Genomic DNA, 21,346 nt, shown 5'->3' with positions numbered 1-21,346 from the left:
TGAATTTCTTATCTAGTAAACCTATGCCATTCACCGGGATATCGCTTACAATAGGAGATTTTCCAGAAGATGCTTTATTCTGTAGTAAATATGTTATCCCACTAGGTATTGTTGTTTCTTTCAATAAATGCTCTCTGTGTTAACAGATTCCCACTAATACTAACTACTTGGCTGACTAGAACAATGTTTTTTGAGAACCAACTATGGTAATTTCGGAATCGCCCCATTATTCCATATAAAACATTTATGGGGTGAAAAGTTGTGTTTGTACCACAAAGCCCAGCACATTAAAAGACTGCTTGTGAAAAAACGCCAATTTCACAGGACAACATACTCCAGTTGCTGCAATTAACCATCAGGAGTTACACGTCTGCGTGGTAACGCCTGAGCTAACTGCGCCTGCGCTTCCCGGAAATGCGGAAGATGACTTGTCACTGTTGTTGAAGCTGTCAGGCACGTGAGCTGCACTGTGCAACGTCGTCGTGAGTGCAAGCAGGCGATATGGCGGCTGATACTCCTCCCAAGGTACTGAAAATGCACAACTTTTGGAATATCGTCTTTGCGCCTTTATTCTCCGTTTTTTTTCGTATTTAGATGCATCTATCACTGAATGTGAATATAACCGTGGGGAAGGAGATTCTGTTCATACAAACGCTTGAGCTGACCCACTTTGGTGGTGTCAATCAGCTGTTTTTCCTTGCTAAACTAGCTAGGTAGCCAGCTAACTATTTTACAGCCCACAACAATGCCACGAAAGCATATAAGTAGATCTCGGTAGTTGAATTTCATGAACCTGTGTGTGTTGTAAATAACTACCTGATACTATCAGTTTCCTCTTGTAGTTTGAAAAAACAACCATACATCGGCCAAGTGACTGCTCAGTTAGCATCTAACGTTAGCTCGTTGCAGGTCTAGTTGCTACCTCGCTTGCTCACCCGCTAGCTGACCAGTTCAATTCTCTGGATTCCCTAGCTAGTTGTCTGGGGGTCTCTTTTTTTTTTTTGGCAAGTACTCTTGGATTTAACGTTACTATACAGCTAAATACTGTTGTTGGCTAGTGTATTGAGAAAGATTATTATGTAGAATTTAAAATAAATTCACCCATTGTTACCATAGCTGATTTTCCTGCTGTATTGTATTTTTCTTCAGGTGTTATTTGAACATGAAGGTGTTTTCATACACTCAAACGAAGACGGTGAAGAGGCAGATCTCCTTGTTTCTGGGTTCCTACGGCTCATTGATAAGGTTGATATCAATTCCTGAGTTGTTGATTGCGTTTTAGTTAGTGAATTCCTGGAACTTGTATTGTGTGCTTATTGTGTTTTTAATGATTACCAGGATGGTGAAACTATCGTGGAATACAAACCCTTGGAGGACAGTGTTGATCCATCCAACATGTTGTGTGCTGGCAAGGTTTGACATTTCTTTTGGAATGTTTAATTCACCAAAATGCCAACCAATTGTTCAGTAAATTTGTGCATTATATCGCTATGTAAATTGGAAAGAAAACCGGTAATGCATTTAACTAAGGATATTATCTGACAGAACTTTACTGAAGATTTGTGTGTATTTGTCTAAATTGTTAACCATTGCTGATGGGGATAGTCTCTTCAAACAGCCGCCTTCCAATAACTATTCCAGGAACCAACATTCCATAAACATTCTTCATGATTCAGCAAATTCAAGAATTCCAATATTTAGCAACACCATTCACACATCTGTTTCAAGCCTTTAGAATTTGAATGATGATGGGTAAAGACCTGATTCATCGTGTCATTTACGAGGTGAATCCATTCCATTCCCCCAGGATTCCAGCTCGGTGATGGAGTGGGCCCAGTGTCCCGGGGAGGAGAGGTCGACTCCTCAGCAGGCTGTGGTAGAGCAGCAGCAGAGCTACGAGACTGAGTGGGACATGATCAATGCCGTCTCCTTTCCTAAGAGGAAACCCTGCTCCAACGGAGAGGGTGGGTGGACAATTGGGTGCATTCGTTGTAACTCACACGATGCCGGGTGATACCAAAAGAATGCCTCCTACATGTAACATGAGCTTTGTTCAGATGGGTTCAATTAACACAGAAGTTCACTTACAACAGAAGTTTACTAAATTGTGTGAAGTGGGTTTGATATCAGAATCTCTTGCCAAGGTTTGGGCTTTCCTTTTGTAAATCTCCACTATGGTTTATTAAGGACTGAACATAGTTTGAATTGTCTGTTGAGGTCATCACCAGATGAGGTCAGAATGAAATCGGATTAATTTCTTTGCTTTCTTCCAGGTGCATTGAACCACACGCATGAGAAAAGCAAGTGGGCCTTCACCTTCAGTGTGTGGGACCTGAGGTCTATCACAGTGAAGGAGGAGGGCTCGTCCCGCCTGATGTTCAGACTGAAGGAGCCCCCCACCTCCCTGCCAGTCCTCCACTTCCACCAAGGGGGTAGTGAAGACTTCCTGGACTGCTTGAGGAGATATGCCTTGATCACTGAGTGAGTGCTTCAGCATTCTGGTCTGCTAAACTAGTCCAACTGGTTCTGGGGAAAAAGTTGTTATTTGACGATTGATCAATCAATCCAATTGATTTATGAAGCCCTTTTTACATCTGCAGTGGTCAAGTGCTTTACAGTAGAAACCAAGAGCCAGCAGAAGTGGTCAGGAAAAAGTGGCTAGTAAAAAAACTTAGAGGAACCAGGATCAGACATTAATATATTCTGATTCCATTCGATACCATGGTTATTGCATGATTACATTTTGTTTCTAAGTGCAATCGTGGATGCTAAACGACCTCTTATGTAGGCCTGGTAATGTGACTGTAGTGAGCGCTGTGTGGTGAATCACCAGCAGAGGGATCCTCTGAGCCCATTTGAATCACAGGATGATTATTTTGTTGATTACTACTGTATGTTCTTCCAAAGGCCAGTGAATGGTGCAACAGTGGACAATGACTCAAAATTAAAAACACTGTATGAGTGTTTACACAGCTTGACATTAACTTTTTTTTGTCCGAAAGCTCAAATCACTTGTCCAAAAATAAAAAGTCTAACACCATTTTTACATCACTGTATGATGCAAGGAACCACCTGACAAAATAAAATGCATTACTATATTTTTTTATCATAGAGAATCAGACAAAAATGTAGGCTGCACTCTGTCCTTTGGCATGAATAGGCAAAGAAGCCATTCTCAAAATAAGACACAGCTCCTTTAAGGCTTTCGTGGCAGAAGGTGGGCCACCCTTAGTAGCCTATAAAATCTATTGAAACGTTACAATTACAACCCAAAACGTTTTTTGTCTGTATAAAATATTTCCCTCCATAGCTCAAAATTAAAGGTGTCCTCTCTGGGACAATAAAAAAAAAATATGCATAAGACAGGTCTGGGACGACAGATCCAAAATTCATAAAATCACTGCACATGAAAAAAATAATAAAAGCAAGGAGGCTGATGCAACAGATTGGACTGTATATCTTAAGATGTTGATAAAGATTTTATTTCTTCATATTATAAGTTTAGCAATGTGCACATGGCTGTAGGGTACACGCGATGTTCCAAAATGCATTTAACGGGAAAACACCATTCTCAAAAGCACACCTCATGCGAGAGTGGTGCCCGAGATGAAAATATTAGTTAGGGGAGATATAAAGATGCATGAACTAGCATGGCTTACTGATATGACTACGATTGTGCCTTTGGCTGCTGGACAATAATGACCTGTTGTAGCTATACCCACCATTAGACCAGAGGGGTATACTACGTACCGGGTTTGAGGAGATAGCGAGGTAACTTTGGTCAACTCTGAGTTCAAGTGGCTCACCTTTTTTAGTTAGGTACATTTCTATGGCAACAAATCATTCTGAACTAACCTGCTCTGGGGCAGGCTAACTCCATTAATCCTGAATGAAGTCTCTGAGCCAGGAGTTGAGGACCAGTGAATTCAGATACAATCTTTGTGAGAGGGAGGGTGTTATCATCCCCTTCATTTGAGAAAACGACTGATTTAAATCATTTATTAGTGAATGTTTGTGTGTAATTTTGAAATTTGCGACAGAACCAACAATCGATATGTATAATCCATAGATGGCAGTTCCCATTCAAGTCAAGACTGGCAGCCATGGCTAGTGTACCCGTGAGTTTAACAGTCAAATTGCCAGATTTAGAGGTTCCAAAAACCTGGCCACAATGCAACAAGCTGTTCCACAGACAGAAGAAGGGGCGATAGGAGTGGGGGGAAAAGGTGATTGTGCATTGATAAGCACTCCAAAGATGGCATTAAAGATGAGTAATAGACTGCACTTCTAAAAGCCTATTTCCCACCATAGCCTGCTGAATTTTGCAAGATAAGTTTCTCTCATTTTGATTTAGTCACAAATGGAAATGTGGCACTGACTCGCCCACGCCACACTGCCCTTTCCCACCTGGACAAAAGGAACACCTATGTGAGATTCCTGTTCATTGACTACAGCTCAGTGTTCAACACCATAGTGCCCACAAAGCTCATCACTAAGATAAGGACCCTGGGACTGAACACCTCCCTCTGCAACTGCATCCTAGACTTCCTAACAGGCTGCCCCCAGGTGATAAGGGTATGCAACAAAAAATCTGCTACGCTGATCCTCAACACTGGGGCCCCTCAAGGGTGTGTGCTTAGTCCCCTCCTTTACTAGCTGTTCACCCACGACTGCGTGGCCAAGCATGACTCCAACACCATCAAGTTTGCTGATGACAACAGTGGTAGGCCTGATCACTGACAACGATGAGACAGCCTATAGGGAGGAGGTCAGGACCTGTCATTGTGGTGCCAGGACAACAACCTCAATGTGAGCAAGGAGAAAAGGAGGGTCAAACAGGTCCCCATTTAACACCGACAGGGCTGCAGTGGAGCGGGTCGAGAGTTTCAAGTTCCTTGGTGTCCACATCCCCAACAAACTATCATGGTCTAAACACACCAAGACAGTCGTGAAGAGGGCACGACAACATATTTTCCCCCCCAGGAGACTGAAAAGATTTGGCATGGGTCCCCAGATCAAATCAAGTTTATTTTATATAGCCCTTCGTACATCAGCTAATATCTCGAAGTGCTGTACAGAAACCCAGCCTAAAACCCCAAACAGCAAGCAATGCAGGTGTAGAAGCACGGTGGCTAGGAAAAACTCCCTAGAAAGGCCAAAACCTAGGAAGAAATCTAGAGAGGAACCAGGCTATGAGAGGTGGCCAGTCCTCTTCTGGCTGTGCCGGGTGGAGATTATAACAGAACATGGCCAAGATGTTCAAAATGTTCATAAGTGACAAGCATGGTCAAATAATAATCAGGAATAAATGTCAGTTGGCTTTTCATAGCCGATCATTAAGAGTTGAAAGCAGCAGGTCTGGGACAGGTAGGGGTTCCATAACCGCAGGCAGAACAGTTGAAACTGGAACAGCAGCAAGGCCAGGTGGACTGGGGACAGCAAGGAGTCATCATGCCCGGTAGTCCTGACGTATGGTCCTAGGGCTCAGGTTCTCTGAGAGAGAGAAAGGAGAGAATTAGAGAGAGCATAAGATCAGCTCCTCAAAGTTCTACAGCTGCACCATTGAGAGCATCCTGACCGGTTGCGTCACCGCCTGGTATGGCAACTACTCTGCATCTGACCGTAAGGCGCTACAGAGGTTAGTGTGTACGGCCCAGTACATCAGTCGAGCCAAGCTTCCTGCCATCCTGGAACTCTATACCAGGCGGTGTCAGAGGAAGGCCCAAAAAATTGTCAAATACTCTAGTCACCCAAGTCATAGACTCTTCTCTCTGCTACCGCACAGCAAGCAGTACCCGAGTGCCAAGTCTAGGTCCAAAAGGCTCCTTAACAGCTTCTACCCCAAGCCATGAGACTGCTGAACAATTAATCAAATGGCCCCCCGGACTATTTACATTGACTTTGTGTTTACACTGCTGCTACTCGCTGTTTAACTTTAGCCCCTACCTACATCTACAAATGACCTCTGCTAACCTGTACCCCCGCTGATTTCCTCGGTACTCGTACCCCCTGTATATAGCCTCGATATTTTATTTAGTAAGTCTTTTCTTAACTCTATTTATTGAACTGCATTGTTGGTTAAGGGCTTGTAAGTAAGCATTTCACAGTAAGGTTTACACCTGTTGTATACTCCGCATGTGAGACATCAAATCAAATTTTATGTTTCAGCATTGTCTCACAGAATAATTTGGTGTTCAACTAGCCATGTGTGACATGCACCCACCGTTACAAGCCTGCTAGAGTTAGCAGCAGGCGGATACTGTCTGAGCAATATCCACCGTCATAGTACGGATAACGTCTGACCTGGAATGTGAAGTTAACTGAAGCTGACTAGATTTATAAAAGCTTGAGTAGATTTAGTATGCTTTGTTGTATAGCATTCTGGAATTAATTGGTAGATAGAAGATGGGTAGTTAAAGGAATTCTATGTTTTGGCTCAATAGAGGGGGTTTTCACCCCCTGAAACACTTGGCATTTTCATGTTGTTTCTTATCTAATATGCTAGTGATTTGCATAAGGTCTACTAACCAGTGCCCCCCCACATCCTCGACTAACCGGTGCCCCCACACATTGACTCTGTACCGGTCCCCCCTGTATATAGCCTCGCTATTGTTATTTTACTGCTTTTTAATTATTTGTTACTTTTATATATATTTTTTGTTGTTGTTGGTATTTTCTTAACTGCTTTGTTGGTTAAAGGCTTGTAAGTAAGCGTTTCACTGTTGTATTCAGTGCATGTGACAAATAAAATTAGATTTATAGCAAACACTTGGTTTTCCTCTCCCTATCCCCTCTTCTTTCTGACTGGTTAGTGGGCAGTTTCTCCTCCATGATAGAGCCGGGCTTTCTGTTTGAGCCCAATATAACATCATATAATTCCCCCTATAGAGGCACTGTGTTCCTCTTTCAGTCAGCGCATATAGCTGTTGAAATTCTTATCAAGGCCTTTCATAATGACTACTTTCAATTAAAGCTGCATTATGTAACTTTTTAGGCGACCCAACAAAATTCACACAAATTATTGTTATAGGTCTGTCCTGATTGAAAGCAAGTTGGTAGTTCTGCTCTGTGTGTGCTATTTCTACGCTTCCCATCCTTAAGTTTTGTTTTTGCATCTTTTACTTTCAGTTTTGTACACCAGCTGAAAATACAATATTTCTGCTTATGGAAAATATATTAAACAGAGATTTAGATGGTAAAATGATTCTCTACACTGTACTTTGTTTTGTCACAAACTGAAATCAGGCGAATTATTCAAATTTTTGCAACCAGGAAATGGCGGAGCGATTTCTGCATAGTGCACCCACCTTTAAGTGCCGGCCGGCCATTTTCAGCCAGGCGTCTGGTTAGAACAGAGAATAGGCAATGAATGATATCTCACCCTGTACCATGTCTTCCAATAAATATAGTATTTTTGTGACTAACTGTTAACACTTTTTTAAAAAATGAATGAAATTGGATATTGAGGCTATCAGGGGGCTTTACCTGCTTTGCATGAAGGAGAGAGCACACTTTAATGTTTCTGAGGATTATGCATTGTCTTGTTGCGTCTCTTCCCCTCATACAGCCTTGATGTGAACACCTTTGTCTGAAATGCATGCTCACTCGTAGGTTCCGGATCTCTAACTTTAGGTTGATGTCGAGAATGGATATACATTATTTCCTCGTGTTTTCAGGGCCCCGGATGATGAAACCTGCCTGCTGGTCAGCACTCCCAACAGAGCTCTGTCTCAGTCCTTCGAGAACCTTCTGGATGACAACAACTACGGCCTTGTTACTGTAAGAGGCTACTATTGTCATGCAAATAGTTGTCATACATATGTCACTTACCTAGCCTGGTTAACCAGAATGACTGGTTGTGAAACTAGCATGTATATCTACAGGGGGGGAAAAGCTTATTTTTGCCTTCCTAAAACATGTTTTCCCTTACAGAAGCTCAAGAATGATCCGTACGTGACGACCCTGGGGGGCTTCTCCAAGGTCACCAACTACATCTTCGATGCGTTCCGTGGTCCAGAGCTGGAGCAGCAGCAGCGTCCCCTGGAGGAGATGGCTGACCTGGACATCCTGGGAGAGGTCATCCCTGGCCTGGAGATCAACCAGCAGGAGGAGCCGGGCTTTGAGGTCATCACCAGGGTGAGTGGATGGAGAGTATGACATAACAGCATCTCTGGCCATGAGCCCTGGCACCCCAAGATGCTGTGGGGTCTGAAAGGGAAACAGGCCAACCGTCCTACTTGGACAGCTACTGAATGTGCAGGCTTTGTTCTAGATGTAGTACAGTTGGGCTGTTGTGAGGTGTGTTAGCGTAGGCTGGGACAAAATGCCCTTTTTCTGATAACTAGTTCATTGCATCTGCCATGGAGCCCAGTTTCATAATATTACCATATGTCCCAGCTGCTTGCTGTAGTTTAAGTTGTCGTTAAAAAACGGTACTTTATTTTAGGGCATTTTTCACCCTGCCAGCTCCTATTAGTTATATTTAGCATGGTGGCACCAACTCGCCTACGGTAAGCATTGTGGTGTCAGCATCATGCTGTGAGGATATTTTCCAACGGCAGGGACTGGGAGACTTGTCAGAATCGAGGGAAAGCTGAACGGAGCAAAGTACAGAGCCCCTTAATGAAAACCTGCTCTGGACCTCCGACTGGGTCGAAGGTTTACCTTCCAACAGGACAACGACCCTAAGCACACAGCCAAGACAAAGCAGGATTGGCTTTGGCACAAGTCTCTGAATGTACTTGAGTGGCCTAGCCAGAGCCTGGACTTGAACCCAATCAAACATCACTGGAGAGACCAGAAAATAGCTGTGCAGCAACACTCCCCATTCAACCTGACAGAGCATGAGAGGATCTGCAGAGGAGAATGGGAGAAACTCTCCAAAACCAGGTGTGCCAAGGTTATAGCGTCATACCCAAAAAGACTCGATGTTGTAATCACTGCCAAAGGTGCTTCATCAAAGTACTGAGTAGAGGGTCTGAATACTTATGTAAATGGAATTTTTAGCAAAATGAAATTAGAAAAATGTAAATTAAATTACCAAAAATGTGTCAACCTGTTTTTGCTTTGTCATTATGGGGTATTGTGTGTAGATTGATGAGGGGGAAAAACTCATACATTTTAGAGTAAGGCGTAACAAGATGTGGAAAAAGACATAAGCACACTTGACGTCATCGATGAGCGGATGTTTACTTCCTACATGAGTTGTTCTTTTTCAGTTTCGTCCTAAAAACAGATTGTAGTGGTAAAATAAAAAGGAAGAAATGTTTTGGTGTCACTCCAGTCAGAAAGGGCTCAGCGACGGTTCCTTTCAATTCATTTGCTATGGCATCACGCTAGTGTTCCAGCTCTGCAAATGTTCTTTTTTCAGCCGGGGGTGAATTTTGACTCGTTCTATTGTCCAACCTAGTTAGAGCAGAGTTGAATCAAGTCTGGACACCCAGTAACTCTTCAGGAGGAGGCTTGGCCAACCCTGGTCTAGTGCCTATGAATGGATTCTCTGGCAGTGGTATCGGTTCTGTCTGTCTTCAGCTGGAGTTTGTCTTTTAACATGCGTACAGTGCGGAGGAGTGCATGATCTTACTGGTTAGTGATTTGTTTGTCTCAGATCGACCTGGGAGCAAGGCCAGAGGTGATGAGGAGGCAGCCACTGTCTGCAGAGGACTGGGCTGAGCACCAGGAGAAGGGAGGAAGGATGAAAAATGTGCCTCACCTCAAGAAAATAATATTCAAAGGGGTATGTTGAATTTATGGGGAGATTAAGAGGACCTGGTAAAGCACCTTCTCCAGTGAAACTCTGGGTTGGTTTCCCAGACAGAGATTAAGCCTAGTTCTGGACTAAAATTACCTTTCAACAGAGAATCTCTATTGAACTGACATGCTTTTTTTAGTCCCGGACTAGGCTTCATATAATCTGTGTCTGGGAAACTGGCCCTCTGTGTATATTCGTTTGTGGTAACTATCAATTCTGGGTAAAGTCATTCTTCTAAATTATGTCTTGATCCTGCAGGGCTTGTGCCATGCGGTGAGGAAAGAGGCCTGGAAGTTTCTGCTGGGGTATTACCCCTGGGACAGCACCTACGAGGAGAGGAAAGGCCTACAGAGGAGGAAAACGTATGTGTGCTTTACCAAGACAGACATATTTGAAACGGCTGTTTTTATTATAACAAATGAATTATCACCACTAATCAAAGTGGCCAACGTGGTCTTACAATGATGATCAGCCTTTGTTGACATTTTCCTTTGTTAAACCAGCGTAGGCTATGTGAGTGAAACATAAGATGAGTAAAGTGTCTCCTTTTTGTTTTCTCCCTGGTGAATAAGGGATGAGTACTTCAGGATGAAGCTCCAGTGGAAGTCGGTGAGTGAGGAGCAGGAGAGGAGGAACTCCAGGTTGAGAGACTTCAGGAGCCTGATAGGTAAATGTCGATCCCATTCACCCTGCTGTCTTATCAGGCTGTTCCAGACGGAGATAACAGTACATACATTACCAATTTGGTTGACTAAACATTTTGCTGTGCGACCAGTACTTTTATTTTGGTAGCACCGTACAACAAAACAATTATCTAATAAAAGAACTCGATGCATAACCATATTTCGCCACAATTCTCTTCTCTTCACTGCTCAAACAAGACAGGCTGATACATTGTTTACAAATCATAACCAATCATAAAGCTACAAATTCTTAAACGTAGCTAACTAAAAAAATCAGAAGCCAGGCACAACCAATCCCTTTTACGCAAACTTTCCCTCCAGAACAGCCCCTTTTTGTAAGCTAAGTAATGGCATTAGCTAGCAAGCTAAACAACAACAATGAAACGCAGTGGAATTTAAGCTTTCTCTAACAAGAAACGAATGATGAAAATTACTAACCGGAAGAAGATGATGCTATAGGAGATACCCCTACCGATCGACCTCTGAAAAAGATCTACACTGAACAAAAATCTAAATGCAACATGCAACAATTTCAAGTTGTTGCCGTTCATATAAGGAAATCAGTCAATTGAGAAATTAATTAGGCCCTAATCTATGGAATTCACATGACTGGGAATACAGATATGAATCTGTTGGTCACAGATAACTTATTAAATAAAAAAAGTAGAGGCGTGGATCAGAAAACCAGTCACTATCTGGTGTGACCACCATTTGCCTCATGCCGTGCGACAAATCTCCTTAGCATAGAGTTGATCAGGATATTGATTGTGGCCTGTGGAATGTTGTCGCGCTCTTCAATGGCTGTGCTAAAATTCTGGATATATATGAGTATGCAGGCAATGGAAGAACTGGGACATTTTCAGCATCCAGGAATTGTGTACAGATCCTTGTGACATGGGGCTCTGCATTATCATGCTGAAACATGAGGTGATGGCGGCAGATGAATGGCACGACAAAGGGCCTCAGGATCTCGTCGCGGTATCTCTGTGCATTCAAATTGCCATCGATAAAATGCAATTGTGTTCGTTGTCCGTAGCTTATGCCTGCCCATACCAAAACCCCACTGCCTCCTTTGGGCACTCTGTTTGACATTAGCAAACCGCTCGCCCACACGCTGTCTGCCATCTGCCCGCTACTGTTGAAACCGGGATTAATCCATGAAGAGCACAAGTGGCTATCTGTGAAGAGTGTGCAAGTGGCTATCGAAGATGAGCGTTTGCCCGTTGAAGTCAGCTGCGACGCCAAACAGCAGTCCGGTCAAGACCCTCGTTAGGACGATGAGCACACAGATGAGCTTCCCTGAGATGCTTTCTGACAGTTTTTGCATAACTTTTTTGGTTGTGCAAACCAACAGTTTCATCAGCTGTCCGGGTGACTGGTCTCAGTCGATCCCGCAGGTGAAGAAGCCGGATGTGGAGGTCCTGTGCTGGTGTGGTTGCACATGGTCTGCAGTTGATGCTGGGTTGGACGTACTGCAAAATTCTGTGAAATAACACAAAGCGGCTTATGGTAGAGAAATTAACATTCAATTTCTGTTAACAGCTCTGGTGGACATTCCTGAGGTCAGCATGCCAATTGCACACTCCCTCAACTTGTGACATCTGTGGCATTGTGTTGTAACACAACTGCACATTTTGTGGCCTTTTATTGTCCCCAGCACAAGGTGAACTTGTGTAATGATCATGCTGTTTAATCAGCTTTTTCATATGCCACACTTGTCAGGTGGATCGATTGTCTTAGAAAAAGAGAAATGCTCACTAACAGGGATGTAAAAAAAATTGTTCACAAAATGGTGGAGAGCGCTTTTAGGTATAGGTATAGAAAATGTCTGATCTTTTATTTCAGCTCATGAAACATTGGACCAACACTTTACATAAGTGGGCACCAACTTGTCCACTGGTCGATCTTGTCCATCACCAAAAATGTACAGTACCAGTCAAAGGTTTCGATACACCAACTCATTCAAGGGTTTTTATTTATTTTTTATATTTTCTACATTGTAGAATAATAGTGTAGACATCAACACTGAAATAACACATATGGAATCATGTAGTAACCAAAAAAGTGTTTAAACAAATCAAGATATATTCTTCAAAGTTGCCACCCTTTGCCTTGACAGCTTTGCACACTCTTGGCATTCTCTCAACCAGCTTCACCTGGAATGCTTTTCCAACAGTCTTGAAGGAGTTCCCACATTTGCTGAGCACCTGTTGGCTGCTTTTCCTTCACTCTGCTCTCCAAACCATCTCAATTGGGTTTGGGTTGGATGATTGTGGAGGCCAGATCTGATTTAGCACTCTCCTTCTTGGTCAAATAGCCCTTACACAGCCTGGAGGTGTGTTGGGTCATTGTCCTGTTGAAATACAAAGGATACTCCCACTAAGCAGAAAACCAGATGGGATGGCGTATTCCTGCAGAATGCTGTGGTAGCCATGCTGGTTAAATGTGCCTTGAATTTTAAATAAATCAGTGTCACCAGCAAAGCACCATCACACCACCTCCATGCTTCACTGTGGGAACCACGCATGCGGAGATCATCACCGGTTGGAACCAAATATCTCAAATTTGGATTCGTCAAACCAAAGGACAGATTTCCTCTGGTCTAATATCCATTGCTCGTGTTTCTTGGCCCAAGCAAGTCTCTTCTTATTATTGGTGTCCTTTAGTAGTGGTTTCTTTGCAGCAATTCGATGTAGAGAAATTGTGAAAATAAAGAAAAAACATTGAATGGGTAGGTGTCCAAACTTTTGACTGGTACTGTATGTACCAGTCAAACACAACGATAAACACAACGATAAAGCCTTGTTCCTACATATATTTAATACATTTTTTTGCTGTTTTTTCCCCCCTCCCATTTTGAACAATTTCATGTGTCTGAAGGGAGAACCGTTTCTTTGAGCCATAGGCTGTCGAACACACAGCGAAGTTGATACTGTGAGATTTCAAAACTTTTCAAACTACTTCCTAATACAACTTTAGGGTATTTTTTACGTAAATAATCGATAACATTTAAGACGGGATATACTGTGTTCAATACCGGAGGAAAACAATGTGTAGCGAGCCTCTGTGTAACGCGCCTCTAACAAAGATTACACTTCCCTCTAGCCTCGTTCTGAACAGTGCTACTTCTTCATTTCTCAAAGGAAAAACCTCAACCAATTTCTAAAGACTGTTGACATCCAGTGGAAGCGATAGGAACTGCAAGAAAGTCGATTAGAAATCTGGATTCCCAATGAAAACCATTGAAAAGAGTGACCTCAAAAAAAAGAAACTGAATGGTTTGTCCTCGGGGTTTCGCCTGCCAAATAAGTTCTGTTATACTCACAGACATGATTCAAACAGTTTTAGAAACTTCAGAGTGTTTTCTATCAAAATCTACTAATATGCATATCTTAGCTTCTGGGCCTGAGTAGCAGGCAGTTTAATTTGGGTATGCTTTTCATCCAAAATTCCAAATGCTGCCCCCTACCCTAGAGAAGTTAAGTTCTGGGCTACCAATGAAAATAGTTAATTTAGAACCCTGATTTACATGTTAATCCTGTTTTAACAATAATGGTGATTTATGTATCGCCTTTTGTTTGTTTTAACTCTTACTGCATTGGTTTTACTGTAGTTTGATTTGAGAATATTCAGCTTTGAGGAAGCATCTGAAATGCCTCCGTTAGTATGGTGTATCCTTTCTGAAATAGGCTAAATATGGTTGTTTATTTATCATCTGTGAATGTCTTGTCTTCTCAGAGAAGGATGTGAACAGAACAGACCGAACCAACAGGTTCTATGAGGGCATAGACAACCCAGGCCTGGTGTTACTCCACGACATCCTGATGACGTATTGCATGTATGATTTTGATCTGGGTAAGTGATAGCATTATTGCCAAGTCGTACAGGAGATATCATTTATGTCTGATTGGCGAAGTCTCTTATTGAAGATAATAAATTGTTGCTGTAACATAGCTGATTCAGCAATCACGGCTGATAACTGCATATCAGTGGGATTTGTAATGCTCATCTTTTAATTAATGTTATGGGAATTGTACTCGTCTCCAGGGTATGTCCAGGGAATGAGTGACCTCCTCTCCCCGATCCTCTATGTGATGGAGAATGAGGTGGATGCCTTCTGGTGTTTTGTCTCCTTCATGGATCATATGGTAAGAAATGTAGCATTGTTTTGTGTTTGTGTTGACTTGTTCACTTTGATATGTCTGAGTGTGCTGTTTTTATGACCCGACTTGTGCGTCTGTCTCCGTATGCAGCACCAGAACTTTGAGGAGCAGATGCAGGGCATGAAGACACAACTGATCCAGCTCAGTGCTCTGTTGAGGCTGCTCGACCTGGCCTTCTGGAACTACCTTGGTACGTAACACCACCTGCCTTCCCTCTATCATTCACCTCTTCATGTTCAGCTTCGAAAAAGCATACTTAAAAAAATAAAAAAATAAATCATTATCATTTGCGTACTTAGCTGTAAAGATTGAGGCAAATCCTGAGAAGTAAATGAAATGTCATGTTAAACAGATTATCAATCAGTACAGCAGTCTTGCATATACAGTGCCTTCAGAAAGTATTCATACCCCTTTTCCCACAATTTTTTACAGCCTGAATTCAAAATGGATTAAATTGATGAGTTAACACACACAATACCCCATAATGACAAAGTGAAAACATGTTTTTAGACATTTTTGCAAATGTATTGAAAATGAAATACAGGGGGCCTCCCGAGTGGCGCAGCGGTCTTAGGCACTGCATCGCAATGTTGCGGCATCACTACAGCCTGGGGCTCGATCCCAGGCTGTGTCATTACCGGCCGTGACCGGGAGTCCCATAGGGCGGCACATAATTGTCCCAGCGGGTTAGGGGAGGGTTTGGCTGGGGGTGCTTTACTTGGCTCTTGTGGCTCCTTTGGGCCGGGCACCAGCAGGATGACTCTGGTCATCAGTTGAACGGTGTTTCCTTTGACACATTGGTGCTTCTGGGTTAAGCGCTTCTGGGTTAAGTGCTTCTGGGTTCAACTAACATCAAGGCGGTGACCCGTTCCTGTAGGTTCATGCTCTACAACATTCGAGAGTCGACCGCGTTCACGCAGGAAGCGGCGCAGGTCCTAATCCAGGCACTTGTCATCTCCCGTCTGGATTACTGCAACTCGCTGTTGGCTGGGCTCCCTGCCTGTGCCATTAAACCCCTACAACTCATCCAGAACGCCGCAGCCCGTCTGGTGTTCAACTTTCCCAAGTTCTCTCACGTCACCCCGCTCCTCCGTCTCTCCACTGGCTTCCAGTTGAAGCTCGCATCCGTTACAAGACCATGGTGCTTGCCTACGGAGCTGTGAGGGGAACGGCCCCTCGTACCTTCAGGCTCTGATCAGGCCCTACACCCAAACAAGGGCACTGCGTTCATCCACCTCTGGCCTGCTCGCCTCCCTACCTCTGAGGAAGTACAGTTCCCGCTCAGCCCAGTCAAAACTGTTCGCTGCTCTGGCACCCCAATGGTGGAAAACTCTCCTCACGACGCCAGGTCAGCGGAGTCAATCACCACCTTCCGGAGACACCTGAAACCCCACCTCTTTAAGGAATACCTAGGATAGGATAAAGTAATCCTTCTAACCCCCCCCCCCCCCTTAAAAGAGTTAGATGCTAATTGTAAAGTGGTTGTTCCCACTGGATATCATAAGGTGAATGCACCAATTTGTAAGTCGCTCTGGATAAGAGCGTCTGCTAAATGACTTAAATGTAATGTAAATGTAAGCGAGCGGGTGATAAGATGCATGGTTTTGAGGGTCATGTTTCAGAGGATGCATGACTCGACCTTCGCCTCTCCCAAGCCCGTTGGGAGAGATGAGACAAGGTCGTAATCACAAAAAAGGGGGGTAATAATATATATATATAATATGAAATACAGAGAACTCATTTATGTAAGTATTCACACCTCTGAGTCAGTACTTTGTAGAAGCACATTTGGCAGCTATTACAGCTTGCTGAGTAACTCAGAGCTTTCCACACATGGATTGTGCAACATTTACCCATTATTAAAAATTTTAAAAAATCAAGCTCTGTCCAATTGGTTGTTGATCATTGTTAGACAACCATTTTCAGGTCTTACCATAGATTTTCAAGTAGATTTAAGTCAAAACTAACTCGGCCACTCAGGAACATTCACTGTGTTCTTGGTAAGAAACGCCAATGTAGGTTTGGCCTTGTGAAAGGTTGTCCTGCTGAAAGTTTAATTCATCTCCCAGTGTCTAGTGGATAGCAGACAGATTTTGTCTGTGCTTAGCTCCCTTCAGTTTAAAACGTTTTTTAGATCTTAACTCCCCAGTCCTTAACAATTACAAGCATACCCATAACATGATGTAGCCACCACTATGCTTGAAAATGTGGAGAGTGGTACTTAGTAATGTGTTGTATTGGATTTGCCTCAAACATAACACTTTGTATTCAGGACCAAAGGTGAATTGCTTTGCCACATTTTTTGCAGTAGTACTTTAGGACTTTGTTGCAAACAGGATGAGGGCCTAAAATGAACACCTGCCACCTGCCAAATGCGGGTAGATTTTGGCACTGACGGGTAAGATGTCTATTTCACCAGCCACGTTGGCGGGTGGTCAGGGCTCCACAGTGTGAGCATTTCACTCACATTTGTGACTAGAAATAGTCAAGTATGAGCACATTTTATAGTAAAATAAATGCTGCTGTGGATGTTTTCAAAGTATTTCTGCCGTTTTGGTTTCATAGCTGATAAAATATTTGCACAAAGTCAAAAGAACTACGATTCCTATGTAGCCTATCCCATCTCGTGCTGCCTGGCTGGGTGCCATGCACACGTGAAGAGCTGAGTGAAAGTTGTGTTACCACGGGAACATCCCACCCTTAAAGGGGCAGGTGAAAATTTGTCTCATCTGTGATATTTTGGTTAAAAGTGACTTGGGTCACAAAAAAATGTAATTGAACAATATAACATATTACTTCTTACTGGTAATAAATGTATTGTTTTAGAAACATTATACAAAGCATGCTGATCTGTTTTTTTTGTGTTTTGCTGGTGTAATTTTAGTGGGAGAAAAATATTTTGGCTGGTAAAATTCAACTTGGATGGTAGATTTTTGTAATCTACCTGAAACAGTGTCTGATGGATCAAAAAAATAATAATTGGCGCTGAACAGGATGAATGTTTTGGAATATTTGTATTCTGTACAGGCTTCCTTTTCACTCTGTCAATTAGGTTAGTATTGTGGAGTAACTACAATGTTGTTGATCCATCCTCAGCTTTCTCCTATCACAGCCATTAAACTCTGTAACTATTTTAAAGTCACCTTTGGCCTCATGGTGAAATCCCTGACTGGTTTCCTTCTTAACCAGCAACTGAGTTAGGAAGGACACTTGTATCTTTGTAGTGACTGGATGTATTAATACACCATCCAAAGTGTAATTAATAACTTAACCACGTTCAAAGGGATATTCAATGTCTGATTTTCTTTTAAAAATGTACCCATCTACCAATAGGTGGCCTTCTTTGCGAGGAATTGGAAAACCTCCCTGGTCTTTGTGGTTGCATCTGTGTTTGAAATCCACTGCTCAACTGAGGGACCTTACAGATAATTTTATATGTGGGGTACAGAGATGAGGTAGTCATTCAGAATTATGTTAAACATTATTATTGTACAGTGAATCCATGCAACTTATTATGTGACTTGTTAAGCACATTTTTACTCCTTAACTTATTTAGGCGTTTCCATAACAAAGGGGTTGAATACTTGACTCAAAACATTTCAGCTTTTCATATTTAATGAATTTGTAAAAATATTGATGAACATAATTCCACTTTGACATTGTGTAGGCCAGTGTCAAAAAAAATCTAAATGTAATCCTTTTTAAAATCAGGCTGTAACACAACAAAATGTGGGGGGGGGATCAAGGCGTGTGAATACTGTCTGAAGGCACTGTAAATTCAAGTTCAACAATATTCCTTTCATCCTTGGTTTCCTCTGATTTCTCCTCGTGTGTTTTGGTTCCTCCAGAGTCGCAGGATTCAGGTTACCTGTATTTCTGTTTCCGGTGGTTGCTGATCCGCTTCAAGAGGGAGCTCAGTTATCCAGATGTTCTTCGTATGTGGGAGGTGAGTGCTGTTCTGTCCATATACCTTTGACCTGTTAGCGTAAGTGTCATCATTTAGGGGGAAATCAATGTCAGTCTCTCGCCTATGAGATTTGATTAATGATTCAAGTTGATGATTTTATCACTTTTTCTTTTTGAGTTCATGATTTATCTTCGTATTCTGATAGGTCTTGTTAATAAGACTTCCTGGTTTTGCTTAGGTCATGTGGACTGGCTTGCCCTGCCAAAACTTCCATTTGCTGGTGTGCTGTGCCATCCTAGACTCAGAGAAACGGAAAATCATGGAGGAAAACTATGGCTTCAATGAGATCCTCAAGGTAACAGCAGTCATTTGCAGATTGACTGGTTTGTCAGTTGAAAAATATCAGACATTTTCAAGAACGGTTGTTGGGAGTGTTTTCCAAGTGAATTAGTTTTAAATGTCATTGTTTTGTATGTTAATCCAGCACATCAATGAACTTTCAATGAAACTGGACATTGAAGAAATCCTCCACAAATCAGAGGCTATTTGTATGCAGATCAGAAGTTGTAAGGTATGGTCAAGGATGTGATTTTGTACTTTCAATTCAAAGTCCATAAGAGTCAATTAAAATAAACTATGCAGGTCCAGATTTACATATTGGTTACGTCTTGGTTGTATATAATCTACATATTCTTATTTTCTTTCCTTTCAGGATTTGCCTCATTCAATAATTGAGATCCTGGGATTCAACACAGAAAGCGAACTTCCCAGATTAGAAGGGCGGGAGTTTGGGACTCTTGATTCTCCTCAGTCCCCCAGACCCACACAGAGACAGGAGGTCTTCTCTAATGGTCACAATGGACATTACAGAGAACCCCCTCAAAACGGCTGCAAAGTCACTTTCATATCATAGTGAACAATATCATTCACACAGAGACTTTGCAATGTCCACATACCAGAATGAGTATTTTGGATTCCGTTATTGGATAATTTGTTAACTGAAGCAAGCTTATCAAAGCCCTATAAGAAAAGATATGAAGAGAAAATAATGTAAAAAGGATTTAAAATTATTATTTTTGTAATTTCTTGTACCATATTGTCTTTCATTTAAATAAGTCATTCCTCCTTGCTAAGGTTTTTTTTGTAAAGACTGGCAAGGTGAGTTTAATTTGTAAAGTAATAATATGCTGTTATTATTTCAACTATAACTTTTTCCTGAATCACACACACAAGTATTAAATGTTGATTGATTTACGTTTTAAAAACAAACAACTACTTTATCAAGATCTAGCCAGATATCAATTTGGTAGTAAATTACAAAAGTGCTGTAAAATGTTTTGTCTTAATGCTCTGTCACAATAATACCCTTTTCAAATTGAAAATGTGAAAAAGAAAACTCAAAACATCTCCCTGAATCAAAATAAAAGTATAGCCTTTAATTATGTACTCAGTACTGGAGTATAATGCGTTACTTTGGTCTGAGATTTTCCTATTGAGGGAAGCTTTCTTTTCCATTTCATATATATATATATATTTCATACCCTGTTAGAGAAAATGTGTGCACACTCACACACTGTCCTGTAAGAAAGACTTCCTTTGACCGGTTTGGCAAAAACAAAATGTCAATTATTTTTCTTCTCCAAAATATCAATGATATTTCAATTTGGGTGACTGTTTATTTAATACAATATTTAGCTTGCTTTCCAACATATTGAATTGTGAACTGTCTGTATCTGGCCCAGGAAGGAAACTATCGAGTGAGTTCTGGCCCATTTAGTGAAATGGCCACTTTAGGAAATCAACTCTTTCACTCATCCGGTCTTGTATATGGTTTACACTGTTACATGTGTTGTCATTTCGCAAATGACTAAGAACACTATGTATTTATACTGTTGTTTTCATTATGGTGTAAAACAACAGTTGAAATACATATTTTTTTCACTTGGATACACCTTTCCCATCTCATTGTTTGAAAATGCACAACCTTGGATTAAGAATACATCACCATCTTTCCTTTTGCAGTTGCTTGGAAATGACTAGTTTAATTGGATGAAAGTACAGTAGTGTCCAGGCACTGATGAGTCTTCTATACCCTATCTATTTACAAGACCTGTTTCATGTCACTTTTGCTGTTGTGTTCTTGGTGTGTTGCCAGAATACCTCATCCTATTGGATTTCAAGCACTCTTCCATAATGTCAACAACCTGCTTTAGTCTTTGTCTCCAATGTTTACATGGTAAACACCCTTTGGTCTTCAAATGACTTCCTCCATTAAGTTGTCCAGAAATGTCACACATTTTGTTATTTCACTGCTGTGTGAAGTATTAAAGCCAATTTTGCTTGCTCTGGCAGTGTGATCTTGAGGCTCCGTATGGAGGGTTTGAAGCAATTGCGGAGGCAAAATCGAGCTCCGTACTGCATCGCCGTGCGCCTCCCAAATGTTGTAACAATGCGGAGCTATTCGTGAGTGAAGGGCTGCATGGAATGGGATCTACTGTCCTCTGCAATAGATGGGTTGGGTGGTTGATTTGATTGGTTTATTTAAGCCATCTGTGATACATGGATGACTTGATGGATGGGTTCATTGATCCGTTGGTTGGTTGATTTAGCTTTGAGGCTCTCTTGATAACCACATGACCCGCATGTTCCATTTAGACTTTATATTGCTATGGTCTTTTCTGAGTGATGCACACTTAGACATGCTCCGTAACTTTGGCGACTACACATTTTTAAACCTCCAGCTTTGGGCTGGATGTGTCAATGTGTAGTTCATAAATGCATAATCTATGAGCAGAATTATTCTTACCTCAATTAGCCATGAAATCCTTAGTTCGAAAGGCTA

The 21,346-nt window shown here is 41.9% G+C and overlaps 1 protein-coding gene across 1 annotated transcript; it reads left to right on the top strand.

Annotated features, from left to right (window-relative positions):
• The first annotated feature begins 419 nt into the window (after window positions 1-419).
• LOC111952670 (TBC1 domain family member 15) lies at window positions 420-19,954 on the top strand. Its single transcript, XM_023971564.3, has 17 exons — window positions 420-525; window positions 1,150-1,245; window positions 1,339-1,413; window positions 1,808-1,964; window positions 2,274-2,481; window positions 7,677-7,779; window positions 7,933-8,136; window positions 9,608-9,736; window positions 10,010-10,113; window positions 10,324-10,418; window positions 14,173-14,289; window positions 14,482-14,582; window positions 14,688-14,787; window positions 18,446-18,543; window positions 18,743-18,859; window positions 18,989-19,075; window positions 19,217-19,954. The coding sequence occupies exons 1-17, from the start codon at window positions 502-504 to the stop codon at window positions 19,415-19,417; spliced, it is 2,016 nt and encodes a 671-aa protein (XP_023827332.1). The 5' UTR covers window positions 420-501; the 3' UTR covers window positions 19,418-19,954.
• The last annotated feature ends 1,392 nt before the right edge of the window (window positions 19,955-21,346 follow it).

This window comes from Salvelinus sp. IW2-2015, linkage group LG26 (genome assembly GCF_002910315.2).
Source record: "Salvelinus sp. IW2-2015 linkage group LG26, ASM291031v2, whole genome shotgun sequence".
NCBI lineage: Eukaryota > Metazoa > Chordata > Actinopteri > Salmoniformes > Salmonidae > Salvelinus > Salvelinus sp. IW2-2015.
The sequence above is the reverse complement of the archived record's forward strand: the minus strand, read 5'-3'. Positions and strand labels throughout refer to the sequence as shown.

Coding starts and splice junctions, on each gene's coding strand:
- LOC111952670 (XM_023971564.3), top strand. CDS start 502: ATGGCGGCTGATACTCCTCCCAAG. Junction 8,137..9,607: donor GCTTTGAGGTCATCACCAGG/GTGAGTGGATGG, acceptor TGTTTGTCTCAG/ATCGACCTGGGAGCAAGGCC. Junction 14,290..14,481: donor CATGTATGATTTTGATCTGG/GTAAGTGATAGC, acceptor ACTCGTCTCCAG/GGTATGTCCAGGGAATGAGT.